The 26569-nt window shown below is 36.7% G+C and overlaps 1 protein-coding gene across 1 annotated transcript in view; it reads left to right on the top strand.

Moving 5' to 3' along the window:
- Positions 1–26551, top strand: part of PDZD8 (PDZ domain containing 8) — a 52369-nt gene extending 25818 nt beyond the window's left edge. The window contains exons 4-5 of the mRNA XM_058841245.1: positions 20639–20801; positions 21872–26551. Of these exons, the coding sequence (XP_058697228.1) occupies positions 20639–20801; positions 21872–24066 (2358 nt within the window). The 3' untranslated portion in view covers positions 24067–26551. The remainder of the gene's footprint in view (positions 1–20638; positions 20802–21871) is intronic.
- The last annotated feature ends 18 nt before the right edge of the window (positions 26552–26569 follow it).

The following is a 26569-nucleotide window of genomic DNA, read 5'->3' as shown; positions in this document are numbered from 1 at the left end:
ACATTAAAAACCCCCCACCAAAACCCCATTAACAGAGGGGTTTATTTCAGTGTATATTCAGATAGTTCTTTAGAACCCAATGCCATTATTCCAGTCACAGCCTGACCTGGTACTTCTTACCTGCTCATCAGAAGCTGTCCTGTGCTGCAGCCTGGGCATGAACACTCACTGGGGCAGGCAGAAAGTGGAACTTGCCATGCTCTGGCATTTGCCAGCAGACAGTACTAAATGTAGCATGTGCATCCAAGTCTGGGGCTTCCCTTCCCTGCACCTTTTCCTCCCTGTGACCAAGTCTGACATTGTGATTTTCTCTGGAGTGCTGCAGACATTGACTGCTCGGAACAAATCTGACTCACTGCATCTCAAATTTAAAATATTAGATGAAAAGATTAATGGATAAATTACTTTATAATAACTTGAGTGAGAAGAAGCTGTGTTCTTGCACTTGCTCACCCCCAGCTCTTATTAGGAGAGCTGTCATCAAGGCTAATTCATGGCCTTTGGATTTAAGAGGAGTTCTTCTGCTACCAGATACTTGTCTTGTATAGCAAAATAAGTTTGATTTGAAGCCACCTAATTCCAGTTGAAATCTCCTGATTTTGTAGCCAAGGTGTATTGCAGATGCTATTGGTGATACTGTCTGTCCAGCTGAGGTCTTCCAAGTTGATATTTTGCAAGGTATTGACATCTGAAAACATGGCAGTGACCTCCTGATTCATCATAGAGTCATGAAAAAGGCTCCAGCCTTTTAGTTGGTTGTGCTGGGTGAATTGTCCTTAGTAAGACTTTTCTGTATGACTGTTGTAGGACAAAAGTTATGTGAAACTTCAGGCTTGCTCAGGGGTTAGTTGTGTTCTTTTAGTACTTTTTACAGAGCTGACATGAAAAGAATACTCTTTTTTGCTGTTTTTATGCATATAATAGCCAACCTGTAAGTACAGATTCTGAGTTACCTTTCAGTTGACTATTTTATGTATCATCCTGATAGCACCCAGTTTGACTGTCAGTTGTAAGCTTATCTTGTCATACTTTTTAATGTACTGGTTCATATTTAAAGATGTGTAACTATTAAGCAAACAGTAAATTATACCTTTTCCTTAGAAATGCTTGTAAAAGTGCAGACTGTTTCAGAGTGGCACCAGATGTGGTGCTGGTGACTTTTTTTCCCCTATTCTTGTTGCCTGTTCTGCTACATGTTTAAATACTGAATGCAGAAAAGAGCTTTAAGTGGGTTTTACAGCAGCTGTCTTGCTCATTTGTGAAGAAATTGATTTACAGTGATAGCTGATCTTGCTAAATAAATAGATGGCTGATGCATGGAAGCTAACTTTGTTTGTATAAACAGTATGGCTTATTGTAAGAGAGATAACAGTGTTTTATTGACCAGAGTATACAAAGTGGTTTCTGGGTAATTCAGTATTTCTGGAATGACTTTTTAAATTATTTTGTTACATCCAATTGCAAAGTTGCATGGCCAGATGAGCTGGTAGCTTGTGTTGGAGGCTGCCTCACCTGGCTGAAGTGGGAGGGGACTTAAGCACAGATATCCACAGCCACCTTTGGAAAAATAAGCTGTTTCTATTCTCATTGATTTGTAGCTTGTTTTCCTCTTCAGTCCTCCAGTTTACTTTTAAAGTATATTTTCTCTGATAACCTTATAATAGTTAGCCTTTTTCTAACAAAGGTTTTTTCTTTTCAGAGTGAGAGACTGGGATCTGTTCTTACTAAGGAGGTAGTAACTGGATTGGAGCTAATTTACTCATCTGTACAGATTTTAGAGATTTTGCAATGTTTCCTTACCAAATCAGGACCTCATCAAGCTGGGCAGGTTGACAGCTGTTTTCCTTCCATTGGTGAGCAGTTATGGCTCCCAAAATAATGAAGGGGAGTCTGTGCTTGAATGTGTAATTACTGAACAGAAACATTTTCCAGAGCGAAAGCCTGGGAGTGGGTAGAAAATTGTGGAAAAGAGGCCCGTGGCTGTGAGTAAAAATACTTGTTAAGAAATAGCAAGGAATTGGCACCTGGTGCTCACAAACTCTTCTAAAACCAGTCATCTTCCAAAATCTGTGGGAGATGTGTGCAGGTTTGACACGACAGAGTTGCAGAGTTGTTCTTTTCTGACTGCGAGTTGCTCAGTGGGAACTTGTCTGAGCATTACTGCCACAAGCAGTTCATCATCAGGAAGTTCTTCTTGCAGTCAAGGAACAGAATATTATGTTGGAGTTTCTGCAGATGTCAAAGGAGAGGCAAGTGCTTGTAGTTGTCACAGAACAGCTGATGTTTTACTTCTGCCCTTCAGGAATCTGATAATGTCCTTGCTTCAGAGTATAAACATCTCACCTTTTATATATTTTGGTGTGCATTAATAACTACTGAGAAGACCATACAAGAAATCTCAGTTGCTTGGCTCTGCTTCCTATATTTTTGTTAAACACTGCTGAAATTAACAATTACAGTAGCTTAAACAAAAGCATCACCGGGTTGCATAGCAGGAAGAAATTGGAAAGGAAATTTTTAAAAATATCCTCAACAACTATAAAATAATTCTTTATTTCAACTATTTAACTAATAAACCTACCATTCTTTAACATAGGTATCCGGTGTCCTTCAATGGGATAGAAATGAATTTTCATACACCACAAATAGTTAGTTGATATCTAGTCATTTTAAATTTTGTGGTTCAGGTGTCAAAATACAAGCATAAAATGTGCTGAGTGACTGCAAAGAAAGCCTTCAATTTTGTGGGAGGAATTCCTTATTCTGAGTACACTCTAATGTATTGTAACTATTTTTATGAGGTCAAATGCTTTAAGTAGTTCAGATTCTTGGACTCAGTGTTGTTACATGTGTCACATCTTGTCTTCTTAGAATGTAATTATTTAACTGAACATTATCTCAAATCAACTGTTTGTCTTTTTTTCTTTCTCCCTCTTCAGTCACAAGGTGAACCAGAAATTAGGTGCTTGTCTCAGTGTTAGAAGTCTCTTCTAGGTCTGGTGGAGCTCAGCACAGGGAGGCCACATAGAGTGAAAGAGAACAGTGGTGAATTTATATTGTTATAATTTTCACTGGTTACTGCATTACCAGTCACTGTCGCTGTTCTATGGCCGTAGAATAGCGGGAGTCAAATCTCACTTTGCAGGCAAAAGTGAATGTTAAGATAATTATCAGTGCTAGATAAGTGATTCTTAGTGGTGACCAATGATCTTAAAAATAGTCTCCATAATTTTAAAAAAATGTATAAGCAAACATTTCATGAGGCAAGTGCAGTGCATGTTCTCCCAGAGTTCTGTAATGGCAGCAGAGAGTAATAAGAGAATAATGGGAGTGGGCAGTGCAGCAATTGTCCTGGAAAAGCCTTGAGGATCAAACCTGGAATTGCCAATTCCCATCATCCAAATGAAATGACTAAAAGGTCACCTGGAGTATTAAGGTTAGAGGGAGCAGAGTGATGCTCTGCAAAGGCCACCTGCAGATCAGAAGTGATCAGGAGTAAGTCATCATTAGAAAATTGAGCATTTCCTTTAATACAGTCTGGTTAAAGGCTGTCTCTGTCAGAGTTTGGGTGACATAAATAGAATTTATGAGCTATGAGTGTCTTCACAGATACTTTAACCAAAAGTCAGTATATTCAGATCTATACTTATGTCATCCCTTTCCATTTTTAGATGCTTAGTTTAGAGCAAAGATCATGTCTGTGCACCCTCAGATCCATTTGATGTTAATGGGAGCTTTAGCTTTTCCTTGGCTGAAGGAAAGAAAATAAACCTATTTCCTTAGAAACCTGAGGCACATACATAGAAATATTTTTTGTCTTTTGTTTGTTGGACTTTTTAAAATTACAGAAGCCATCTAAAAGTATATATATTATAAATATGCATATGCACTTTTTATGTGTAAGTTGTGCATATATATAAGTACATGCACTTAATAAATATATATAATGAAAAACATCAGTTGCTTTACTTCAGTTAAATATATATGGAAATCTGATGGATAACAAGTTGACTATGCATTAAAAAATGTAGATACTTGCAAATACAGTAAGTGACCCTTGAGAAACTGGAATTGACTCACTTGAAGTTCATCAGCAGAGTCAAGAAATAACAGAGTTGATGTTTAGAGAGCAATTGCAGAAATCTGTTCCTAGGTTCCACAGTAGTTAAATCACACATCTGTGAGAATATATCAGGAATAGTCTGTACAGCAGCTTGTAAACTAAAAACAATCACTTTACATAACAATATGAGCTACATGTGAAGGGAGCATATAGGATTACAGTGTTCAGAACTTCTAATGCAAACAAACATGTGGTTCATCTCCACTGTAAATCTCCCCCTTTCAAACCAGTGATTTCCACTGGTTTAAATCAAATGCACATTTACAATAGGATTTCATTGGACTAGTTGAGTGTACAACAAGTAACTTGTGTAAGTCACAAAGTGCTGCTCAGTCCCATGGTATTTCTGTGAAATCTGGAGTCCGGTTCTGTTTGAGCTGTGTAGTCTGTTCTTGGGGACTATGAAACGCACCAATATGGCAATTAACTCTATTTTTGGATTCAAGACCTGCATATAGACTGTAGATCAGATTCTCTCCATGGACTTGTACATATAAATAAATGAAAGTTTGGAAAGCTGATGTGCATTTTGCAAGCAAAGTGAACATTAGGGAGCTTAGGCTGCCCCTGTTAGCGCAGGTACAGCCTCGGGGCTGAGGGCAGCACTTCCACCCCACACTCCTGGAGGTCTTGCTGGGCTCTGCTTCTGCTCTATCCTGGGATGCTCACGTCAGGGTTAGCATCAGGAGCACCACTGCTGACACACTGGTGCAGCTTCCTCTGCAGGGAATGCACTGTTCCAGGAGCAGGAGCACATTCCAGTGCAAATCAAAGCAGAGGAGGTGGGAACCATGGGGTGTTCTGCCTGAGCTAAAAAGCTGTGGCTGTGCACAGCAGTAAGGAAGAGCAAACAGTGACTGTCAGCTTGGTGCAGGAGACCATGTGCAGTGATAAATACCTGCACCAGTTCTGCTGCACTAACAGAGAGCGGAGGAAGTAGGACAAGGATAACACTACCAGCAAAGTCAGCTCACGGGAGTAGAGTAGCTGTGAGTATTTGGCTAGTGTGGAATCCTTAAAGTGCTTGATTAATATATGTTATTTACAGGTTTGAGAACCTCCCAGGAAATATGTGGTCATACTATCAGAAACATTAAGCAGAAAAATTGGCTGAATTCCAAGCATGTCTTTATAAATATATATAGTCCAAAGCAAGATTAAAATGGTATCTAGACAAGTTTGAGTCGAGTCAGTAATTTAGAGTGGAAGGGAACTCTGGAAGTAATTTGGTCCCAGTTCCAGCTAGGTCGGTGCCAAACTGGCTCAGATGCTTTTCTGAACACAGCCAGGCATTGCTCGTTGATAAAAAAGGTTTTTTTCTTCAAATTGTTTTTTCATTTTTGCTAAATAGTATGTGACAGACTATGCTGTTACACAGGAAGGGGAGGGCAGGGCAGCAGATCTATCTGATTTCAACCAGTTAAATAAAAATAATTCACAAAAAGACTAATTTAGTGTTCAGACTAGAACATATCTGTAGGGATGGCTTCAGATGGAGTAAACTTTCTTTGTGTAGCAGGCAGTCCAGGCTGGAGGCAGTTTTAGCCTAAGAACTCTTAATTAAAATTGCATCAAGATTACATCTGAAGTACAGACCTGTTGGAGAGAGAAAATAATATTAAATTTCTTCATTTTGGCTACAATGGGTGTTTAGCCAAAACATGGGACCATCTATGATAAATTTTTACTCCTTGCAAAACAATATCTGAGAATTCATTTTTGCAAACAAGTTTTTTGCCAATCTTGATAAATGCTTGTATTTCCACTGGAGTTCTTGAAGCTTTCACTATTGGAAGAGAATCTGAAATTGGAGGTATTCTAAAAATGTTTGTAATAACAAGGAGCAAACTCTTGGCTGCTGTTGTGAGCAGAAACATTCAGATTCTTGCCAACTGATGTGTAGAAGTGGGTGAGGAACCAGAAGTCTTGGTTGCATATGATTGAAGTAACCAAGAGTTGTAATTAATTCCCGAGCTATTAAAAATAGCTGCTAGGAGGAACAGATTTTATGATGGGTCATTAAAGCAATATTCCCTCATATCTAGTAATTGTAGTGAAAATAAATGAGATTTACCAGAAAATTATGAACCTGATTCTCACTAAGAAGAAAAAATTCTACCGAGATTAGTTTTGTTTCTGAATTTGTTTTAACAGATGGAAACAGTAACCTGTAAAGGCACTGGAAATGTGTCCTGGACACAATACACATTTTTCTGCACATTCAGAAATGGTTTAGTGGAGCAAAGGGTTCTTTTTTGATTTTGCCAAATCCTCAACCTGCTGTATAACTCTTCAAATGCTGAGGTACGCATTTTAAATCTATAATAGAAAATACTCAAGGAATGTTGCTGTGGCTGCAGGAAGAACAGTGTAGGGAAAAATGCTGTGTGGGTTTAGACAGATTTTATCCTGGGCCTCCTTTTCAGCAAAGCAGTGGTAGAGTGGGAGAGGTACAAGCAAATTCTTTTCTCTTTCTTCTCTTCTGTCCATATCAGAAATAAATATTTGACATTGAGACTTGACACTCTATCTTATTTTTATTTTTGCATTTTACTGAGGAGTAATTTTACCAACCAGCTTCTGAAAGAGATTATTCCTTTTGAAAGCTAGATTTTTTTTTTCTTGCTCTATTCTGTCCTGATGACTGGTGTCTAGCAGCTCTACAGATTACGAGGTAAGCTTCAAGTGTTACGTATTGACAAATGCAAAGTGCAGGAGCATAAATTTCTACTGTCAATAGAACAGATGGAATTTTTTTTTAATTTCTCTTGAGGCAGCAGCATAAACCCAGAATAGGTGAGCAGTGGTTAATTTGTCATTATTGAAGAGTAAAAATTTTGCAAATAAATAATGAACTTGAAGTGTACAGTCATTTTTTTATGAATCTATAGGTACCATTTCTACATGGCATTTATTAAGGAAGGAATAGCAGTTGAGAGTGCTGAATGAGCAGGCAGTCAGTAGCTATCAATTGGTCAGAAATACTTGAAAGCAATGCCTTCTGTAAGAGAGAGTGTGGTTGATATGCAAAGTGTGCAGGAGTGCACTGTAGATGCAGACAAGCTGTTTTTGAGTTTCTATCACTTCATCTCTTCCCCAGCATATCTTTAGTTCCATTTTTTGCGTATTGCTCCCATTTATCTTGAATACTTTGTAATGTGAATGTTGGCTAGGGGTCTTATCTAGTGTGGAGATTTATTTTTAATTGGTTATTGTTAGTGGTGCAACTTTTTGTTATTTAAGAATTTCAGAAAATCATATATTAGCCACACTGCTTTAAGGTTGGTATGTCAACTGAGTGAGTGTCACTGATATCTGGAGGCATAACTTTGATATCCATTTCAAAGTGTCTTATTGCTCATTGGAAATGTCTCATCTTTGTATTAATTTAGCTATGTCTCCTTTTTTGATACTTATGAGTGTCTGTATACCTCTACAATTCTTTTTCTTTTTTAAAGAAAGCACAGTTAATTGTAAAAGAGAATTTGAACTTCTGTTGGAAAAAAAAAGTTGTTTACCTAGGCAGAGACTTAAACCAAGAAGGTGGCTTAGCTTGGCTCTAGTCCTCATTAGTCTCCTTCACTGTCTGTGTAATAAAACCATAGCTCTTTCAATAATTATTAACAACTCATTAGTTCATGTTATCTTTATATTCAGATTATGATCCTTGCATGCCAGTTTTAACCTTGTATTGCTTTCTATGCAAAATACTGTGTCAACTTAGAAATGTGTCCTTGTATGAAAATGGCAAAAAAATCGATGCTGCTTCCGCTGAAAGCATCTAAATTGCAGTTAATTTTGATGTTTGTCTGACTTAATAGTGTAGATTTACCTGGGGTTTAATTACTTTGTGATGCTCTTGATCAAATGGTATGAAAGTATTTAAGTCACAGGCTGGTTTTGTGGACTTGGGGGAGTTCATGAGGAAGGGCAAGCTGTGCATGATGAACACACATGTTTATTCATTATGATTGTCTTTTGGTATAACTCCTAAGTAAAAAAAAAAAGCATTGATAGTTTAGCTTTCTTAGCTCCCAAGTTGTCTTTTTTTTTTTTTTTTTTTTCTCTTGTGAAAAAGGGAAATCCTTTCTTAATATATTATAATATATGCATGGATGTCTCTACCAAAATGTAACACTGTACACAAATAACTGAAAATTACCAATATTAAGTTACATCCATTGGTTTCTTGGTAGTTGATGTGAATTAATTAAGTTTTATTATTCAGAGGTCATGGGAATGGGGAAATTAGAAGTGTTTTGCTGTCACAGTGAAGCCATGGATTCACAAACTGCAATTTTCTAGTCCAGATATGATTTTTTTTTCCCCAATCTCCTTTCCCTTCCCATCTCCATGTACACAACCTTTTTACCCCTGTATTTTTCCCCCCCTAAACCCTGACAGAATATAATTTTTCTGGTAGGTTTTTTTAGTGTGTTGTAGAGGTTATAAAAAATACTGAACTCCAGCAGGAAGAAAGTGGCTTTATAACCTTGGGAGCAAGCTGATGATTAAATTTGTAATTTTGTATCCTGAAGCTTTGCTGTTGGGAATTTTGTTGGGTTTACTCTTCTTTTTACTGTGAGGTATTTCATCATTCATCACATTGCACATAGTTTTTTTCTATAGAGTCCTAATGACTTAAGCCTGTAGGTTTTCAAATGAAATATTTTTTAAAGTAGCACTTCAAAAGAGAAACCCCATACTTTTGAACACTTAGTTTTGAAAGTGCCATTTATGAGCGATGCCTTTTTTGGGCTGTTTCACCAATGCCCTTATGGTGATGATCAAAAAAGGCAAAGTACAGACAATAGTCTGAACCAAGTATTCAAATTACTTCACAACTTTTCATCAACTTCTTGGATGCAATTTTCTTTTTCTTTTATAATAAGAGTCATTGAAATCATTAAGTAAGCTGAATCAATCCTACCTTCTTCAGTATTACTTTTTTAAAGTTAAATTTATTTCTCAAGCTTTGTACAGTATTGGTAATCCTTTGTTCAATTTTCAGTTTAATGAGTGAGTTGTGAATTCTTTGGAAGAGGTAATTAATTGGTCACAGTCCCAAACAAGCCGTGTTTCTGGTGATAGAAGAGAGAAGGGGAAAAGGGAAGTAGAAACATGTTGCTTTATGAAATTCTGTGGGTATTTTTCATATATATATTTCACCAACTATCAATAAAATATGTTGCTAATTTAAAAATAATAGTGCATAAAACCAGAGTGTATGAAGTTATAGTGAGTGCTGAAGTAAAAGAAGTTTTTAAGCTTGACATAATTTCCTATTCATTCTTTCACTTACCTTACAAAAGGGAGATGAGGACGTGGTATATATTACTTCTTTGAACCAGAAGATAGTGAAAAAAATAAAGGTCACAAGGAGTGAACTTTTACTTCCACTATGGGTTGTGTTCTGCTTCTCTTTTAACTTTTTTTTGGGCTTACTCCTAATAAGCTGTTTCTGGAAGAATATTTCTTTTTAGCTCTTTTACGTGCTTTAGTGTTAGTGGTTTGAGATCTAAAATTAATTTCTGGAGAAGACGTAGTTACACAAATCGTTTTCTCATCATTCAGATAGCTGACTATAGGAAAAGGAAATCCTACTTTTTATTAGGCAGTTACAGTCACGTTGATTGTGTGGAAAGAACGCTGCAGACAAAGATCCCTTCTATGAAAAGTTCAGCTATTTGGATTTTCATGAAGTTTTTTTGGAAGCTCGGTTGCAAAGGTGGCTGGTATGTGGATTCTAATTTACAGCTGATGACCTGTTTCTAAATCATTCATTAAATCTATTGGGAATTGATCTTTATGTGTATTAAAAAATAATGGATTATTTTTCAAGTGCAGAGGAGATAGAGCTGGCTATTGATTTCTTTTGCAGAGTGAATTGTCAGTGTTTGACTGAGTTGATGTAAAGATATTTTCAGTTTAATAGTTGTTGCAATTTTTATAAGTGATGGTCATCAATAACAGAATGAAAATCTGGTTTCTAGGTGTGCTGTTGTCTTGGTGTTACTAATCAGATGTGACACTGAGCTGCTGTTTCACTGCCTGCCAGCAACTTGTGCCCTATAACCATAAATAAATTGATTTGATGTGATGTGTTCAACAAAATAACCAGAAATAGATGTATGGTCATGGAAACCTTTACTGGTTGTATAGTTGTGTGTTTATACTGCAGCATTTTGTCCAGAATTTAATTGAAAACAACTCAGTGTGGTTTGGCTGCCTTTCTAGGTACAGAAAGATTATTATATACAAAATGTTGGCCTTCTTGCAGCAATTATTTGGAATAAGTTAAATATAAATCCTCTTTTCTTCTGGCCATGGGTACCGTAGAATTTCAGAGAAGTGTTGGTCTGGTTTTACCCGGCAAAGAGTGGGGCTCGGGCTTGTACACAACAGGAACTTCAATTTTGATACAGATGGGTCTTCTGTTATCTCTGAAGAGCTGTTAAGATCACGACTCATTTTACTACATCTGCTTTAGTTCCTTTGGGCTTAGCTAGTTCAGTGGGAATGTGGGACTCTGAACACTCAGTGGGTTTTATTCAGGCTTGTGCTTTGCTTGAGTAGCCATCTAGCCATTAATGTTGATGAGAAATGTACCAGTAGCCAAGAAAACAGTGTGTTTCTGCAGTGCAGAAATAAAAACCTGTTCTCTTAAGTTCTATAATATTTCAAATTGTATGAATATGGAGGTTCTAGGTGCATGTGAGGTCCCTGTTGGTTTGGCTGTGTTATTGATAAGAGTGTAATTTGTATTACCTGCAGTTTTAATGCTTTGTTTCTGAGAGTGTAGCTTTTCTGTCAGAAAAGTAACTTCTAAACCCTTTAAAATGCGACTTTTAAGCCCATTATTGAAATCTAAGAGTTACTACGTTTTAGTGAATATAAATTATATTGTATATCTTATTTCCATGGAGACTAGCCTCTGTGATGCATATTCTTTTAATCACAGTGGATAATAGCTTCTCATATTTTTATTTTTGATGGCAATACCTGTGTCAGTATTCAGATAGTTAGTGCTGCTGGGTCCGATAGTCAAAATTGCCAAGCAGTTTCTCTGTGTGGAGAAAACTCTTCACTGTGGCCATTATTTCCATTATAAAGAGCTGATAGTCCAATATTTGGAGTTTACTGCAAGAAGATTAATAGTAGCTATCTTATCACCATTGATTAGATACTTCCAAGATACATACAAGTAATTACTGTTTTAGAGGGTTTACTTTTAATGTATATACTTAAATGTTTTCAGTTTTTTTGCTTCCATCTTGGAGATGAGCAAACCCCTGGGTTGAGCTCTCTCATGTGCACATATTCACAGTGCATAAACTTACAGGCTTGCATCAATCTCCTTTATCTGTAATTGGCAATGCAGTGATTCATAACAAGGTAAAGTTTTTATTGGGATGAATGTCACACATAGTATTATTAATGAATTTGGTAACCTTAATTCAGTATTTCTTTTTAGATGATCTGAGTTTTGCATAAAATATTTATATGGTGACCAAGTAATGCTCAAGCACTATTGGAGGAAGACGTTTTCCTATCAAAGGCTTATATATAAAGGTGATATTACATTAGGAAAATAAAAAAATAGATATTTTCCAATTCTTCAGAGCCAAAGGAAATCATCAAAGTTGGGTTTAATCAAGACTAAAAGGATGTCAGCGAGTAACAGCACTTAAGAAAGTGCTATATTGGTGTTTGTGCTAAATTGCTCTGCAAAGAAGAGCTCCACCTATAACTGAAGGCCTTTATTTTACCAGCTTTTGACACTTCAAAGTTAAATGTAGGTTTTCTGCTGCCTTGTTTGTCTTTAACTCCTCCATTCAAGTCCTGTAATTGCTGTAAGAATGCCTCAGCAATTCATGATAATTGCTAAACAGTTTGCTTTTTGCATGTCGTGTAACCTGCTTCACCGTGCAATTGAAAGGTGCAATTTTTTAGGAGTAGTTTAGCCAGAGTATCTGCAATGTGTCAGAAGTATTTGGGGAAAATAAGATTCAGCTCTTCATTCTGTTCAGTAACAAGCCTCTTCTGGATTTTGCTGATGTCAAATGTTTTCAGTGCTCATCAGGCAGACATGCAGATGTTTAATTTTCCTACGATGAATTGTCACATTTATTTTCAGACAAATAGCTCATGATGGTGAAGTTAGACATGTGCATAACATTTGCAGTATTGTGGCCTTAATGAATTACTGTTTTAAATATGATCTAGGTCCAATATGTAACTCATTTCAGAATGAAATTACCATCATATTTTGTAACTTGTATTTTTTGGGTTTTACAAGTTATTGTGTAGAACAGAAAATTAGTCCCACTGGCTTGCTATTTAAGATGACTAGTAAGAAAATATCAAGACCTTTGTCCATAACTTCTTCCTAAAAGTAAAACAAACCAAATGGGAAAAACGCAGTGTCCGTCTGAGATCGTTGTCTCCCAGTGCACAGACTGGAGTTCACAAGACTGCAAAGATTAACAGCAAAAAGTAGAACATCCCACTTACCATTTTTCACTGTTTTATAGTCATCAAAAATCTGGTTTTCCTAGTATTTCACAAAACAGCTGCTGGCTATTTGTCCAGTGACACTCAGTGAGGCACCAAGGTGTAGCCAGTCCTATAGAGCTGCTCCAGCTGATAGGGTATGGAATGCACAAATATGTCAAAAATGCAGAAATTGCAAAATGGGCAATGTTGAATCAAAGGAAAGAAGCTGAAGAACTTATTTTCTGATACCACAGTAGATGTTTTTTGGTATTTGTACTAGAAAAATTGTGTGAATAATTAGTCTTAAGATGATTTTGAGTGTTGGCTGATTGCTGTGTGTTACTGCTGAGAATTGTTTTCAGGACAGAGTGTGTTGTTCAGAGGTTTTGGAGAGAAGGGTGAGCAGTGTGAAAAGTTAACTTTTCTTAGGGGATTAAGCAAGTGTAGATCTGCTCAGGGCAGCGGTGAGTACAGAAAAACCCTCCTGATTTACGGGGTTTCAGCACAGAGTAAGCGCTGCAGTGGAGGAAGGCAGAACACCAGGTTCAGCAAAAAACAATTAAGATTGTCTAGAATTTGAAGGATCAGCCTGGTCCAGAAAGCCACTACAAACACTCCAGTGAACATTGGGTAGAAGTAAGGAGTGGTTTAACTAGCAAATAAGTGGCACAGAACAGAAAGAGAAATTAAAAAAATGTGGTTGAAATTTTATTTTTATTGGTGATATCTCCTTATGGTAAAAGTCCTTTCTAGTATTTTTTCCAAACTTATTTTGGTTTTGCATGTTAAGCTTTTAATAGTGTCATCAAATTTCTTCTTTCATGTAAAATGGACATAAGAATATCTTTTTGGCATTTGTTCAGTTAGGACTGTAAAAGGAATTGTGAAAAATCAATAATTGGGATTGCTGTTCAACAGGATTTTTTTTTATAAGCAGCAGATAGTTTCCTTTCGATTTCTTATTGAAAATTCTAGTCACACATGTGTATATATATTTAAATGTTTAAATGTATTGATGAATTATTTTGGAAAAAATCCACACACACCCCCTTCACCTACAATTCTGTATATCTGGAAGAAATACGTATTCATTCAATGTATTTGTCTCATATGTTTTGTTAAGACATTAAAAAAAGGTGGGGACAAATTAAAATGTTCGTTGAAATTAACTGGATCAATATAAACCTGGGAAAAATAAATCAATAGAAATACAAAAAATAAATCAATATATAAAAAATAAACCAATATAAACCTGGTGGAAAAATACATTAAAATTTCCATTTGAATAAAACTAAAGATATGTGTGTATCTGTGGTATGGAGGAAGGATCACATAGCAAGGAAAGAGTATGTTAGTTGTTGTGATAAAGTCCTGATACAATTTGTGGAACAGTAGCAATTTTAGATTTAGGATTTAGATTCAGTTACAGAAAAAATTAAATCAAATTTTTTGTCAAGCAGTGTTTTATTAATTATTTGAAAAAAAATTTCAAAATCAGTAAATTAATTTCCAAGCTTGTAAATCTGTTTTCTAGTATGTGTTGGTTTCTTAGAATGGCATATTGCTTCTAGGTGTAATACATACTGATGTTTCAAGTAGCCAGTATATTGTCTTTTGCATTACATTGCCATCAGTCTTTTTCTAATCAGTGATTTGTAATTAATGTGTCTTTCTAGTGGGGAGAAAAATAACTTAGGTAAATCTTCTATGTAGATTTAATATGATTACAGATATTATTTCCTTCCTTTTCATTGTTTGTCATACTGTATAGTCTAGTTATTCCATAAATATTACTACAGCTTTTTATTTTATTTAAACCTTCTGTCAGTGTGTTTCAACATTTCAGAACCTGCTGAAGGACATACACAGGTTAAATCTGGAGATGGAGGCACATCCACACATCTGCATCATTACACCTGTGCATGTGTAAGACATAAAAGTGACCACAGTTTATAATTAGGGCATATTTTATTGACTCCTGAGCTATTTAAGCATCCCAAGAACAGGGTTAGCTCTTGAATGCTCAGAAAACATTTCTCTTTCTCTAACTGGGAGTTTTCTCTGTTCCTGAGAAATGTTTCTGTCATCTTGGATTCCTTAGTCAAGGTTTACAACAGAACACGTCTCGGGTTGTCCTGCCCCGTGGACAGGAGGGCTGGAGAAGAGGTTTGGGAAAGATTTGTGCTACACTGGCACAGGTTTCCTTTTTAGGCTTCAGGGCTGTGTCACACAGAGAAGAAAAACATCTAGTCATTTTCTAAAGCATAGATTGAAATCTTCCCGGAACATTAAAAGAAAATTACTTCATTTCCTTTGTGTCCAGTGTTTCTAAGGAGCAAATAATGAGTTTGGTGATTCCCATTTCCTTTCACTGCCTCTTCTCCCCTGTAAATAATCTCACACTCTCTTTGCTGTGCAGGTCATATATAATAACTGCATTCAGTAATAGGGTTGAAAAATGCAATAATACTAAAGTCAATGTTTTAAGGATGTTTGCCAAAAACCTTTTTTCAATAATACAAATAACTGACTCTTCCAAAGAGAAGAAACTGCTTCCCAATTTTGGACTTTAATGTTTTGGGGGGTTTTGACATGAAATATTCCTTCCTCTCCTCTCAGCGTGCAGGGTTCTCTGGGAGAGTGTAATACTTTACAGACATACTCACAGACGTTTTCACTTCTTTTTCCTCAAAATGCATTAGACTATACCTTGCAAGAATACCTAAGATCTCCTTTGGCAACTCTGATGGTTTGGCCAAAAAAAACTATTTTGTTCTATCATACAGCACTGACATGGCTTCAGTTTCTGCTACGTAAAGTGTGTTACATACCCCTGATGGGGAATATGAACAATTTGGAAAAGCAGTATTCTTCTAGTTGATGTAAATTCTGTAAAATAAAATTTTATATTTGTACTTGATCTAGGTTTTCTTAGCATTTATTCAAAAGAATGTGACATGCTTACTAAATTCTAGTAAAGATTTATGATGTTAATGCTTACAAATAGTTAAGCAAATTTAGAATATGAGACATTATTTTACAGTGTAAAATTAAGCTTACAAAAACAACAATTTCCTTTTTAGTTCCTGAAAATAAGCAGTTTGGTTTAAAAGTAAAAGTGTTATGCTCTAACTTTCCTGCTATGGCTTAATGTTGTGATTTTCTATTTTTGTATGTGCCTAAGAGTTTTTAAAGTTTAGCTGAATGATGTAGCACTGCTGGTAAGAGATTGTCATACAGATTTTCCTAGATGTTGTAATCTCTGTATTTATTAATGAACATTATGTCTTGTCTTAGAAATTCTGAATGGAAGTGCTGTATCTAATGTTAATTTAGATTCTACTTGAGACTACAGTATTACTGGTGGCATTCTTACCTCTGAATCAAATAATAATCTAACTTCATACATGGTTTTGGAATAAATAGTAAATGAGATGGCATCACATTTGTCTGTTGTCTGTAAAAGGGATGTTTATTTATCATCCCATTGTATTTGTAAATTATTTCAGACTGATAATTTCATGAAGCATTTGAAGATTAAAACTCCATCGTGTTTTGACACTCATGCAAATATTTGGCCATTTAAATGATACTAGCAAGCTATAAACTTCTGATTAATCACTGTGGAGCTGTGGAGTTCAGTTCATGTTTGAAAAGGTTTGGAAAAATTGATTTTCACTGACATTCAGCTGCTGGGCTTTCAGAACAACAAGGCTGAGACAAGAAAAGGGTATGAGACACAAAAGAATTTTCTCCTGCATTGTGTTTCCAGAGCATGCATCCAGTATTGAACTGGAAGTAGCAGTGGGGTTGTGCTCTGCGGCGCCTTGTACGCTGGTGCATACAAACAGACTGATGCCTGTGCTGTGGAATCAATGTTTATGGACTTTGTCCTGTAAAAGTCAAGTGTTCACAGCTCCGCATCAAAATGTTCTATTAATTTTCAAGTTAATGGACATCTTGTGTCCTCTTGTTTTATTGTTGGGGTTTGGGGTTTTTTTTAATAATAAAACACTGAGGAAATTACTTTTTTTTTTCTCCAGGATAGTCATTCCTGTTTTGTTGCATCTTAATCTCAACAAGTATTTAATAAATAGTCTAGGGGATTGCTTTTTTTAAAGCAATTTTTTTAAAAAAGGTACATTTTCTAAGCTCAGTGATACAGTTTAGCTCTAACTATTTCAATGTAAAATACACTGAATGTATGCCTGTCACTGACAATGAAGTGCTAATATCTGCCTTGTCTTGCTCCTTATTTAAATAACTACTAAGGTTTGCAGGACTTAGTAAAACAGAGCTATTAATTAGACCAAATTAAAATAAACTTGCTTTAATATGATATAGCTAATTGGTTAAAATTTCCCTTTCTCCTGGGTGCAGCTGTTAGTTTTTCTCCCTTGCAGCAAGGTTTCTTGATAATAAATATCCTTTCATTATCAGCAATTTTCTTCTAACCTCTGTGTCACTTAGCTGATTTTCGTCCTCCTCGTGTTTTGTGTTCCAATAGGTCTTTGGCTCTTCACATTTATTATCAAGTCTTAATCTGAGGGGGAGACAGAAAGGCATAAAGTAACTGTGCTGGGTATACAAAGATGTTTGAGTTTCTCAGTGAGCTTGTTGGGGTGGGTGGTGTTTGAGAGCTCCAAATGCTCTTCACCTGCATTCATCGTAGCCTGAGATAGCGCGGTGTTTCTCACAGTTGCCAGAAAGAAGAATCAAGGAAACTGTTCATCTGGTTTGGGTTGATAAATAAAACCACTTTACCTCATGAGAAAGCTTGTGACTGTGCCAAAGTTAATAAAAAGTTGAGATGAACTTTGCTTGTTATGTTCAAAGGCACTCTCCTTCCAAAAACAGCTTTCCATCAGATACTGCTGGAATATTGGAAGTCTCCTTGCCATCAGTGAGTCATACGTGTTGTAATCTGCAGGCCGTGTTCCTGCATGGGAGCCAAATGTTCAGATACCTACATATCTTGGGTCCCAGCTGTCCCTCATTTCTTTCATGTGGTCTTTCCCTGGAGGAGGAGGGAAGGGTGAAACGCTGGGGATCACCTCAGGGGTTTCTAGTCTTTGCACTACAGAATATTTTCACTGTTAAGTCATCCACTGTGTAGTTCTGCTCAAAGGAGTCATTGGATTCAAAGGAAACTCAAGAGTATCAGAGTCTTTACCGACAAATGCTTTAAAAAAGAGCTTTGGTAACTTTTTTTTCCCCCTTTTCACTGTCCAATTATGCCCTTTCTCCATATCTGCTCGTCATGCACTTTGCCATGATTGCATGTACCAACAGTGGTCAGAGGTCATTGCTGCCTTTCTTAAAAAAAAAAATGTGGCAACATCAGCTCTTCTGACATTCTCTTTCAGACAAGACTTGTGACTTTCTGGAAAACTCTTATCACTTTGGGCCTTTCTTTGAATGGATGAGAAAATACCAACTGTAGAAGAAAGGAGTAGGTTTGTCTGAGGTGACCCCTGTGACAGGGCTGTGGTGGCCACCTTCCTTCAGTAGTTGGGTGTTTTTCTGCTCTGCTCAGAGACTGAGTGGACAAGAGTTGTCTCATGTAGCGAACACACAGCAATGTCTCTTCTGCTGCCATGCAAAGTTAACAGGATGTCCACCCTGGACGGGCCATGGCTCTCAAACATCTTTTCTTACTAATGAGCTCCAGTTCTGGGCTTTGAGATACAGATCTAACGTAAGATTTCAGAAGAAACTATATAGTCAAAATAGATGACTTCCTAAAGGAATGTAATTAAATGGCCAGAATAACAGGGTGTTAAAAGGAAAGCCATCTTTAAGTTTTTGTTGGTTTTTTTTCCCTTTCATGTTCTAAGCATCCATTTCTTTCCTGGAATTCTCTCACTAAACAGCTTTCTACTTCAGTGCACTAACAGAAATTAGGGGGAAAAGTGGTTATAATTTGTTTTTCAGCCCTTTGTAATTTTCATGTTTGTCAGCATTCCTTAAATGCGAGTTTACTTCCTGATCTTCGTTATGATAGTTCCTCTTCTATTCAAACACAATGATTTGGAAATATTTTTTTGAGCTTAATCGCTTAGAGCAAGACTTACAAAGGAACCATCATAGGAAAACTGAGATTTGAGTACTTGGACTCCGAGCAAAGCTCAGAAATAATGGTTTCCTCATTGTTTGATAAGAATGTGCAGTTATATTATTGTGATCTTTGGATGTTGTTTTTGTTGCAGCTTTGTGTGCTGCCAAAGCAAATTCATGTCATTTGTGTTTTTGACAGTTAAAATATTCAATTAGTGTTGTTTGAAATTGCAGTAATTGTTCATGTTGTTTCCATACAGCACATTGCAACATTTGTGAATTGCTAGCTTAAAGCTATATTGCATATAAATAAAGGACTAAAGCAGAAGAGTAATTCAGGGTTTTTTAAATAAAAAAAGTTCATCTTCTTCCACAGACATTTATAATACTTCTTTGTTTCTTAACACTTAGCAGTTTATTATTTAAATGTTCTGAAAATTAATTATGTAACAGTAGTTTTGGTGTAAATGAGGATGGCATTTAAACAAACAAACAAAAATCAACCTGAAGACTCCATCAGGGTTGTTTCTGTAGGCAACTATTTACTTGTTTCATTCTGCAATAACCTTTAAGTCTTGGAACTGCAATTAAGCTTATATTGGTCTTGTTATTCTTACATACATTACTGGGTATTAATTATAGAAGTTTGAGAAAAAAGAGTAGGTGCCTGTGGGAAATGCAGAAAATAGTGAGAAAGCTTAAAAAGTTAATACAAGTCTGTTTCCTCAAACTCAGTGCAATTCTATAGCAAACTGCCGAGCAGCACAGCATTTTTATTTCTATAAAGAACTGAACTACAATTAAAAAAAAAAAAGATGCAGTGCTATTAAGATTATAGGAAAGAAGTGACAGCCACACAGCCAAGGAGAGAGCCATGGACTGAGCTGAATAATCCACTTCCATCTGTGGAAAGCCATTGCACAAACTGAGTAAACAATCACATCCTCCAAAGAGGAGGCTTAACTCCAGACAGTTCAAACATCCACAATTGAATAGCAACAAAGTAAATGCAGAAGGCCGGAGGAGAAGGCTGTCTACCTGAACTCAGTAAATTGAAACCAAATATAAAATTTCCTGTGGAGGTTTCTACACTTACTGCCTCTCTCTTCTTGGGAATCAAAAAAGCAAATTAAAATTCTATCCTTGAAGCTGAAACATATGAATTCTCCTTTCAAATAGAATATCTGTTGATGGAATGATGGTAGACAGTAATTTGGAATGTGCTTTAGGGGGAAAAGTGGTATTCTTAAATTCATTAAGGACTGCTTTTATTAGAAAAAAAGTTGCCAAAGATCTCTGACACTGAGGTCTGTAAATAATTAATCACTATCTTGGTCTGTCATATGAAAGTCAACTACAGAGATTGCACCTCAGTTGTCCTTTTTCGTTGTTTTTTAGAAAAAGATATTTGAGGTTATTTGAGTTAAAATGTATTGAGTTAAAATGTATTATACAATAAATTGTATTTCTTTTGCAAGATAAATATGAGGAAAGAGTCTGAGTCTTTGAAGAAACTTTTTAGGCTATTGTTAATTGAGATTTGTTCTAAATATCCTTTAGTAATGTGTAAGTATATAAGAGTTTTGTTTTTGTAACTCCAAACACCATTTTTCACAGAATACTGGAGAACTATTCATAGTGTTAGGTTTTATGAAACAACTGGGCTACATTCACAGTGATACCTAGATATTCTAATAAAATGGATAATGAGCTTGTGTTTAATAGTAGTATTTGATTTAGGACTGGGACTTTTGTGAATACCTCCAAAGATGCAAACTTCGTTGGCAGACAGTTAATCAATTAGGTGAAGTCAATGGATGTTCTAATGCATTTTTCAAATAATAATTTGTTTTTAATATTAAAATTGTATCATTTTATTTAATTTTTATTTAAATTACTGATAGTAGCCATGAATCCTTGCAGTCAGCTTTACTGAGATACTTTTGATTTCTTTCTCTGCAGGCAGAACTTGTGAAAGGGAATCTGCAAAGCGTTGGGCTCACGCTGCGCCTTGTGCAGTCCAAGGAGGAGGATGCAGGGCACGTGGTCATCGAAACTGTGACTCCAAACTCACCTGCTGCAGCTGCTGATCTGCAGAGAGGAGACAGACTGCTGGCAATTGGCAGTGAGTGATATGTCAAATTTCACAATAAGGTCCTTCTTGTCGTGTATGCAGTTTGGCTAATCTCCCTTTCTTAATAATTATTAATTTCTTAATAATTAAAGTTGTGCTTGGCACTCAAAAGCTAACATTTATGTATTTATGGTCACTTAAGGTCTTTGTTTGCTTGATTTATTTTCTTGAATGTTTATTTACTCCTTCATAGGTAAAAGGCAAAAGAAGCTTGAATGAACATTTGACAACAACATTAAAAACAGAACAAACAAAGAACAAATCAAAACAATAAAAACCTCAGCCAAAACATTAATGTGACTGGGCTAGCAGGAAGTTTAACCTCTTACAGAGGTTTTACAGACCAGAGCTTAAAATCTGAATAAATTACTTCTTTTGCTTAGATACTGCCTAAATTAATCCCCACTGCAATACTCCAGTAATTTAAAAGGGTTTTCAGTTCCTTTGAAGAGATAACTGATGATTGCTTTGGAACAAAGGAAAAGTCATTTTTATGTGATCCCCTGCATGACTGTATGTGGACTGTGTGCTCATTAAGATATTTTGGCTTGCATGTAATTTGGAGATACATCAAATGGCTCTGAGCAAGTTCTGCTCAGGAATATGGTTCAGCTCGCTCCAGCCACACTGATAATGTAGCATTATGCCCATATTTCATTAACATATAGCAACTATTTTCATTTTAGCCTGCTTCTGTTACAATTGTGTTTAAAGATACCCATCTTTTTTGAGTCCTTTGTTACATGCCTACTGCTGAAAAGTCCAAACTTTACAGTAAGACCAAGGTTAAAGCTGTTTCCATATCAAATCAACATTACTAAGATTACAGTATTATTAAGGACAGCAAACTGGAGTATTTATGTAATTCTTTTTTCCAGCTCCATATTTATATGAATAAAATGGAGAGGATCCATCTGTTACATTTCAGTTAAGCTCTTCTGTCATAATTGACTTCTTTTGTTACTGAGCAACAATGTGTTTGTTGACTGTTTTTGGTCACTTAGATTATTATCATAATTAGAACTTAATGTTTGTCTTTTTTTTTTTTTTTTTTTTAATAGGTGTTAAAATCACGTCAACTGTCCAAGTGTTGAAGCTTATTAGACAGGCTGGGGACAGAGTTTTAGTCTTTTATGAAAGGCCCGTTGGGTATAATCAGCATGGCTCAGCACTGCAGGATGGATTTGGACAACTGGAGGACACAGCTTTCTTGGCACAGGCAGAAGATGACCAGAATAGTTTAGCAGTAGATACTGATAGCAGAGATTTTGACTCAGAATTTGAAGACTTAGCTTGTGATGCACCTGACCAAAAAGAAGATCTGCCAACAACTCCAAGTCCCAAACGGTCGGTAGTAATTCTTGCTGCTGCTAAACCTCTTGGAACTATATCCCCCATCCTGAATCGAAAACTGCACTTAGGAGGTTATCAGGCAGCATCAAAAACGCAACAAAAAGATGGGGCTAAAGCGGTAACACCTAAAACTGTTGAGGTTTCAGATGCATCACAGCCATTGGGTAAGCAGTCACAAGGATCTGGTACTAAGCCTCCTGTGCCACCTAGGCCACAAATTAAGCCTATTTTGTCTACTAGTGACAGCCAAAATGTGTTAGAAACTGCAGGTGTATGTTCTGATAAACCAGAGAGGCCACCTCCACCTGCAAATAATGGAGAAAAATCTACAGAGAAGATAATTAAAATTAGTGATCAGATAGAAGACCCAGCAGTATCAAAAGTAGTAACAGCACCAAAGCAAGATGCATTAAAAGATGGACTTACAGAAAACGCACGTAGTGGTAAAGATAGTGATGATCATCGAACGTGGGAGTCACCAGAAATTCCTTATAAAATCCGTCAGGGCCGATGGCCGATGACGAGAACATCCTCCTGTCTATTTGAAGTAGAAAAATACCATAAGTACCTTAATGTTGCACTGTGGTGCAGAGACCCTTTCAAAGCAGGTGGTTTTATCTGCTTAGGATATGCAAGCATAAAACTTGAAGAAATTGCTTTAGATTGTCTAGCTACGTCCTCGATGGAATTTGTTAGGAAATTTCAACTGGCTGCTCCTACACCTAAAGCAGCAGTCACCAGAACAGCGTTGCGGAGTTTGACAACCCATAAAGGTTTCAATGAAAAATTTTGCTATGGTGATGTAACTTTACAATTCAAATATTTAAAAGAAGGTGAGATGGATGATTCAAGCTTATTTCTGGAGAAAGAGAGGGAATGTCACTTAGAAGAGGAAGCTCGTGCCCTTCAGAAAGAGGATCCTTGCTTGGGACAAGTTCTCACAGACAACAAGCATAACTTTCAGGATACTCAGTTTCAGAATCCAACTTGGTGTGATTACTGCAAAAAGAAAGTATGGACTAAAGCGGCTTCGCAGTGCATGCTCTGTGCTTACGTTTGCCATAAAAAATGTCAAGAAAAATGTTTAACCGAGATGCCCTTTTGTGTAGGAGCTGAAAAGCGGCTCGATCGAACTGTGGGCAGCAGCAGAGCGGAGGGACAGGAGGCTCCTGCAGCCGCCTCCTCTCGGGTTGATTCCGAGGCCAAGTCTGGTAACAGAACTACAGGTCTGACCAGGCATATCATCAACACGAGCACCCGCCTGCTGAACCTCCGGCAGGTGCCCAAGAGCCGCCTGGCCGAGCAGGGGCCGGACGTGGCCGAGCCTTCGCCAAAGCACACCCCGAACACGTCTGACAACGAGAGCAGCGACACCGAGCTCAGCGGGCCCAGCAGCCCCTCCAAGCGCGCCGTGGGCACCGGCATCAAGCTGGTCCGCAAGGAGGGCGGCCTCGACGACAGCGTCTTCATTGCTGTTAAAGAAATCGGGCGTGATCTCTACAGAAGTTTACCCACGGAGGAACGTTTTCACAAGTTGGAGTTTATGTTGGAAAAGCTGCAGAATGAAATAGACCAAGAGCTGGAAAACAATAATTCACTCGTTAAAGAAGCAAAAGAGACAAGCGAGCCGAGGAAAAAAGCCCTGATTTCTGCTGCGCTGGCTAAGTCGGGTGAGAGACTGCAGGCCCTCACGCTGCTGATGATCCACTACAGGGCAGGCATTGAGGATATAGAGTCCCTGGAGACCTTGTTCTTAGAGAAGCAATCCAAAAAAGTGACTAAAGATTCTGAGGAATCCAGTATAGCAGAAGAAGTGGATAGCGAAGATGGCAGTCTGACGGAGGCTCCAACATTGAACATCATATCAGAAGAACCAGTTGATCCACCTCAATCAGTAGACTGATATTTACATATTTAGTCTTTGAAGGAATGGACTAAAAAGAATACTTTGCACTTAACTCCAAACACACACAAATGAAATTAAAACACTGGTATAATGTGCGTGTCCTGCTTCTCCAGAGTTAATTGCTAATAGTGGTTCTTCTCCAGCTACAGCACCATCATTTTGTTAAACCAGCTGGTTAAAACTACACTTTGGGGTTTATATTGCAAATTTATTTTTAATAACTTATTTTTATTTTTTCTAATTATGTAATCTTACCATTTCACATCAATGTGTGTGGTTTCCTTTAATGTGTTACTTGCCCCCACTTCCCCTCTCTGTATTTTTTGGGGTTTTTTTTGGGGGGGGGGTTGTTTTTTTTTTTTGGTAGTGTTTTCAACGGGAAACAGGCAAGGTTTTCAAAATGTTTCGTTTCCATTGTATGATGAAAACATTATAAGCTTGTTGCATGCCTAAGCTGATGACTGACACAGAAGTCACCGAGGGGCCAGGCTTTTAAGTGTTGATCAGTTTTATTGTATGTCTTCTAGGTAGTTGTGTATTTTTTGCCAAACATATCATGAAAGCAAACTAAAGGTCTTTCATTTTGTCTGTTATTAATACTTACTGAAGTTACCATTGCATATCATTTGTTTTCCATGTTTTTGTTAAATACAAGAACTTTTTTGTAGTTTGTGTTTAACACAAAATGTAGTAATGCTATGCTAAAAACTAAAAATCCTCCTTAGAACTTTGGACTATTGTTAGATATCAAAGTATAAACTGGTATCTCATAATACCTTAATTGGGAATATTTTGAAGGTAAGAGGCTCATTGCCTTCCAGAACAAAATCGTATGTTTGTGATGTTGTATTATCTGATAGCCTGATAAAGGAAAGTTGTTCTTCACAAGAGTTGGAGGTTTCATTGCCTTCTGTGAAAAAGCATGTAATGATGGTGTAAGTAATATAAAGAAATTAATATTTTGCTGCAGACTATCATTTTGGAAAGCTTAAGGTGCAAAATACAAAGTAACTAATGTTCTCTCAACACTTTTGAGTAATCTTAGAGTGGTAAGTTGCATTCAGCTTCTCAGACAGAAGATAGAGTCTGAGCAGAAGGATCACCTTTGTCAGCAAAATGTCCTATAGTGTATATAACATGTTTTATTTGAGTTAATTTGTGAGTCCAGTAGAGATGAGGAAGAAATTCAGCCAGCTGCTTTTGAAAAGAACTGTCTGGTCTTGTGCTATGTGTAAATTGTGGATCTTAGCATCACCTGGCTAAGGCCATCATTCTTATTTATTTCCTGTAGACATGCCTTTGTTTCATCTTCTGTGTTTAGAAATTTTGTATAAAATATCATCTTTATTTTAGGTACTGTGCTAGGTACTTGTATCATTATCACTGGTATTGCTGGTAGTAGGAAAAAAAAAAGCCTTTGTGGGAGTGGAGTTTGAGATGGTAAAATAACTCCTTTAGTTCTTGAGGTAATCTATAATGTACCTCTCCTTTAAATTTGCTTCTTGGTTTAGTTTGTGATGGGCAAAATTAAGAAGCAGTGGTTTTCACCATGGAACAGCGTGCTTATGCTTCTAAACAAAATGGTTACTGCCAGTCATGCAACTACTTGCACTTTTTTGTGAGTTCTGGGCAGTTGATGCTACTTAGTTGATGTATGGAAAACACTATCCATGCTAAAACAGGCATGTGACACACTTCTGAAATTAAGCTTCAGCAAATAATCGCACAAAATTAGCTTCCCTTCTTGTCTAAAAGTTATTTAACCTGTACTTGCTTGAGATGCATATTAAGACTTCCCCACTCCATTTTCTCAGCGGCTTACCATTGGTGGTGATCTGCATTCAATCCCATCAGTGTTTGCTCTTACAGACTACTACAGAGGTTTTCAAATATATCCAAGTGCTTCATTTAAGCCCTGGTGCACATGAAGGAGCTGTGAAAACAATGCAAATACTGATTTCAAAAACACTTTCATGGTTTTAAATTGACTCGTGTAACACAGTGGGTAAGAAAAGCTGGATATCGTTTTCCTCGCATAGTGTTGCTAATGATGATGATTGTAAGAGGTTAATTAAATGTAGTGCAATATTTTTAAATATACCGAATGGAAAAAGGGCAAAATAGTTGTATTTTAGTGATAAGAAGGAAAACATAAATTCCTATCTGGCATTATTTACAATAAGCAGTGAATCTCGAGGGGGAAATTGTAATACTACATTCCTGATGTAATCTTTGCTTCATGCTTGACTGTAAATAGCTGAAAATAAAGAATACCACAGAAAACAAGAATATCTTGACTTAATGATATCTGAATAGGTGGCAGCTACACACATTTGCAGAAGACCTGCCTAATATGATTTTGTTGGCTATTATTTTATCATGAGAATAAGCTTTAATAAAATAGTTTTGCTAAATTATCAACTTTCTTGTATTGTGTCAATGTTTTTTAAACACTTCTATTGCAGTAGCTTATCATCTAAAGCCACCACTTAAAGGAAGG

Source organism: Poecile atricapillus, chromosome 6 (genome assembly GCF_030490865.1).
Source record: "Poecile atricapillus isolate bPoeAtr1 chromosome 6, bPoeAtr1.hap1, whole genome shotgun sequence".
Lineage (NCBI taxonomy): Eukaryota > Metazoa > Chordata > Aves > Passeriformes > Paridae > Poecile > Poecile atricapillus.
Note: the sequence above shows the minus strand (reverse complement) of the source record. Positions and strands in the feature narration are given on the sequence as shown.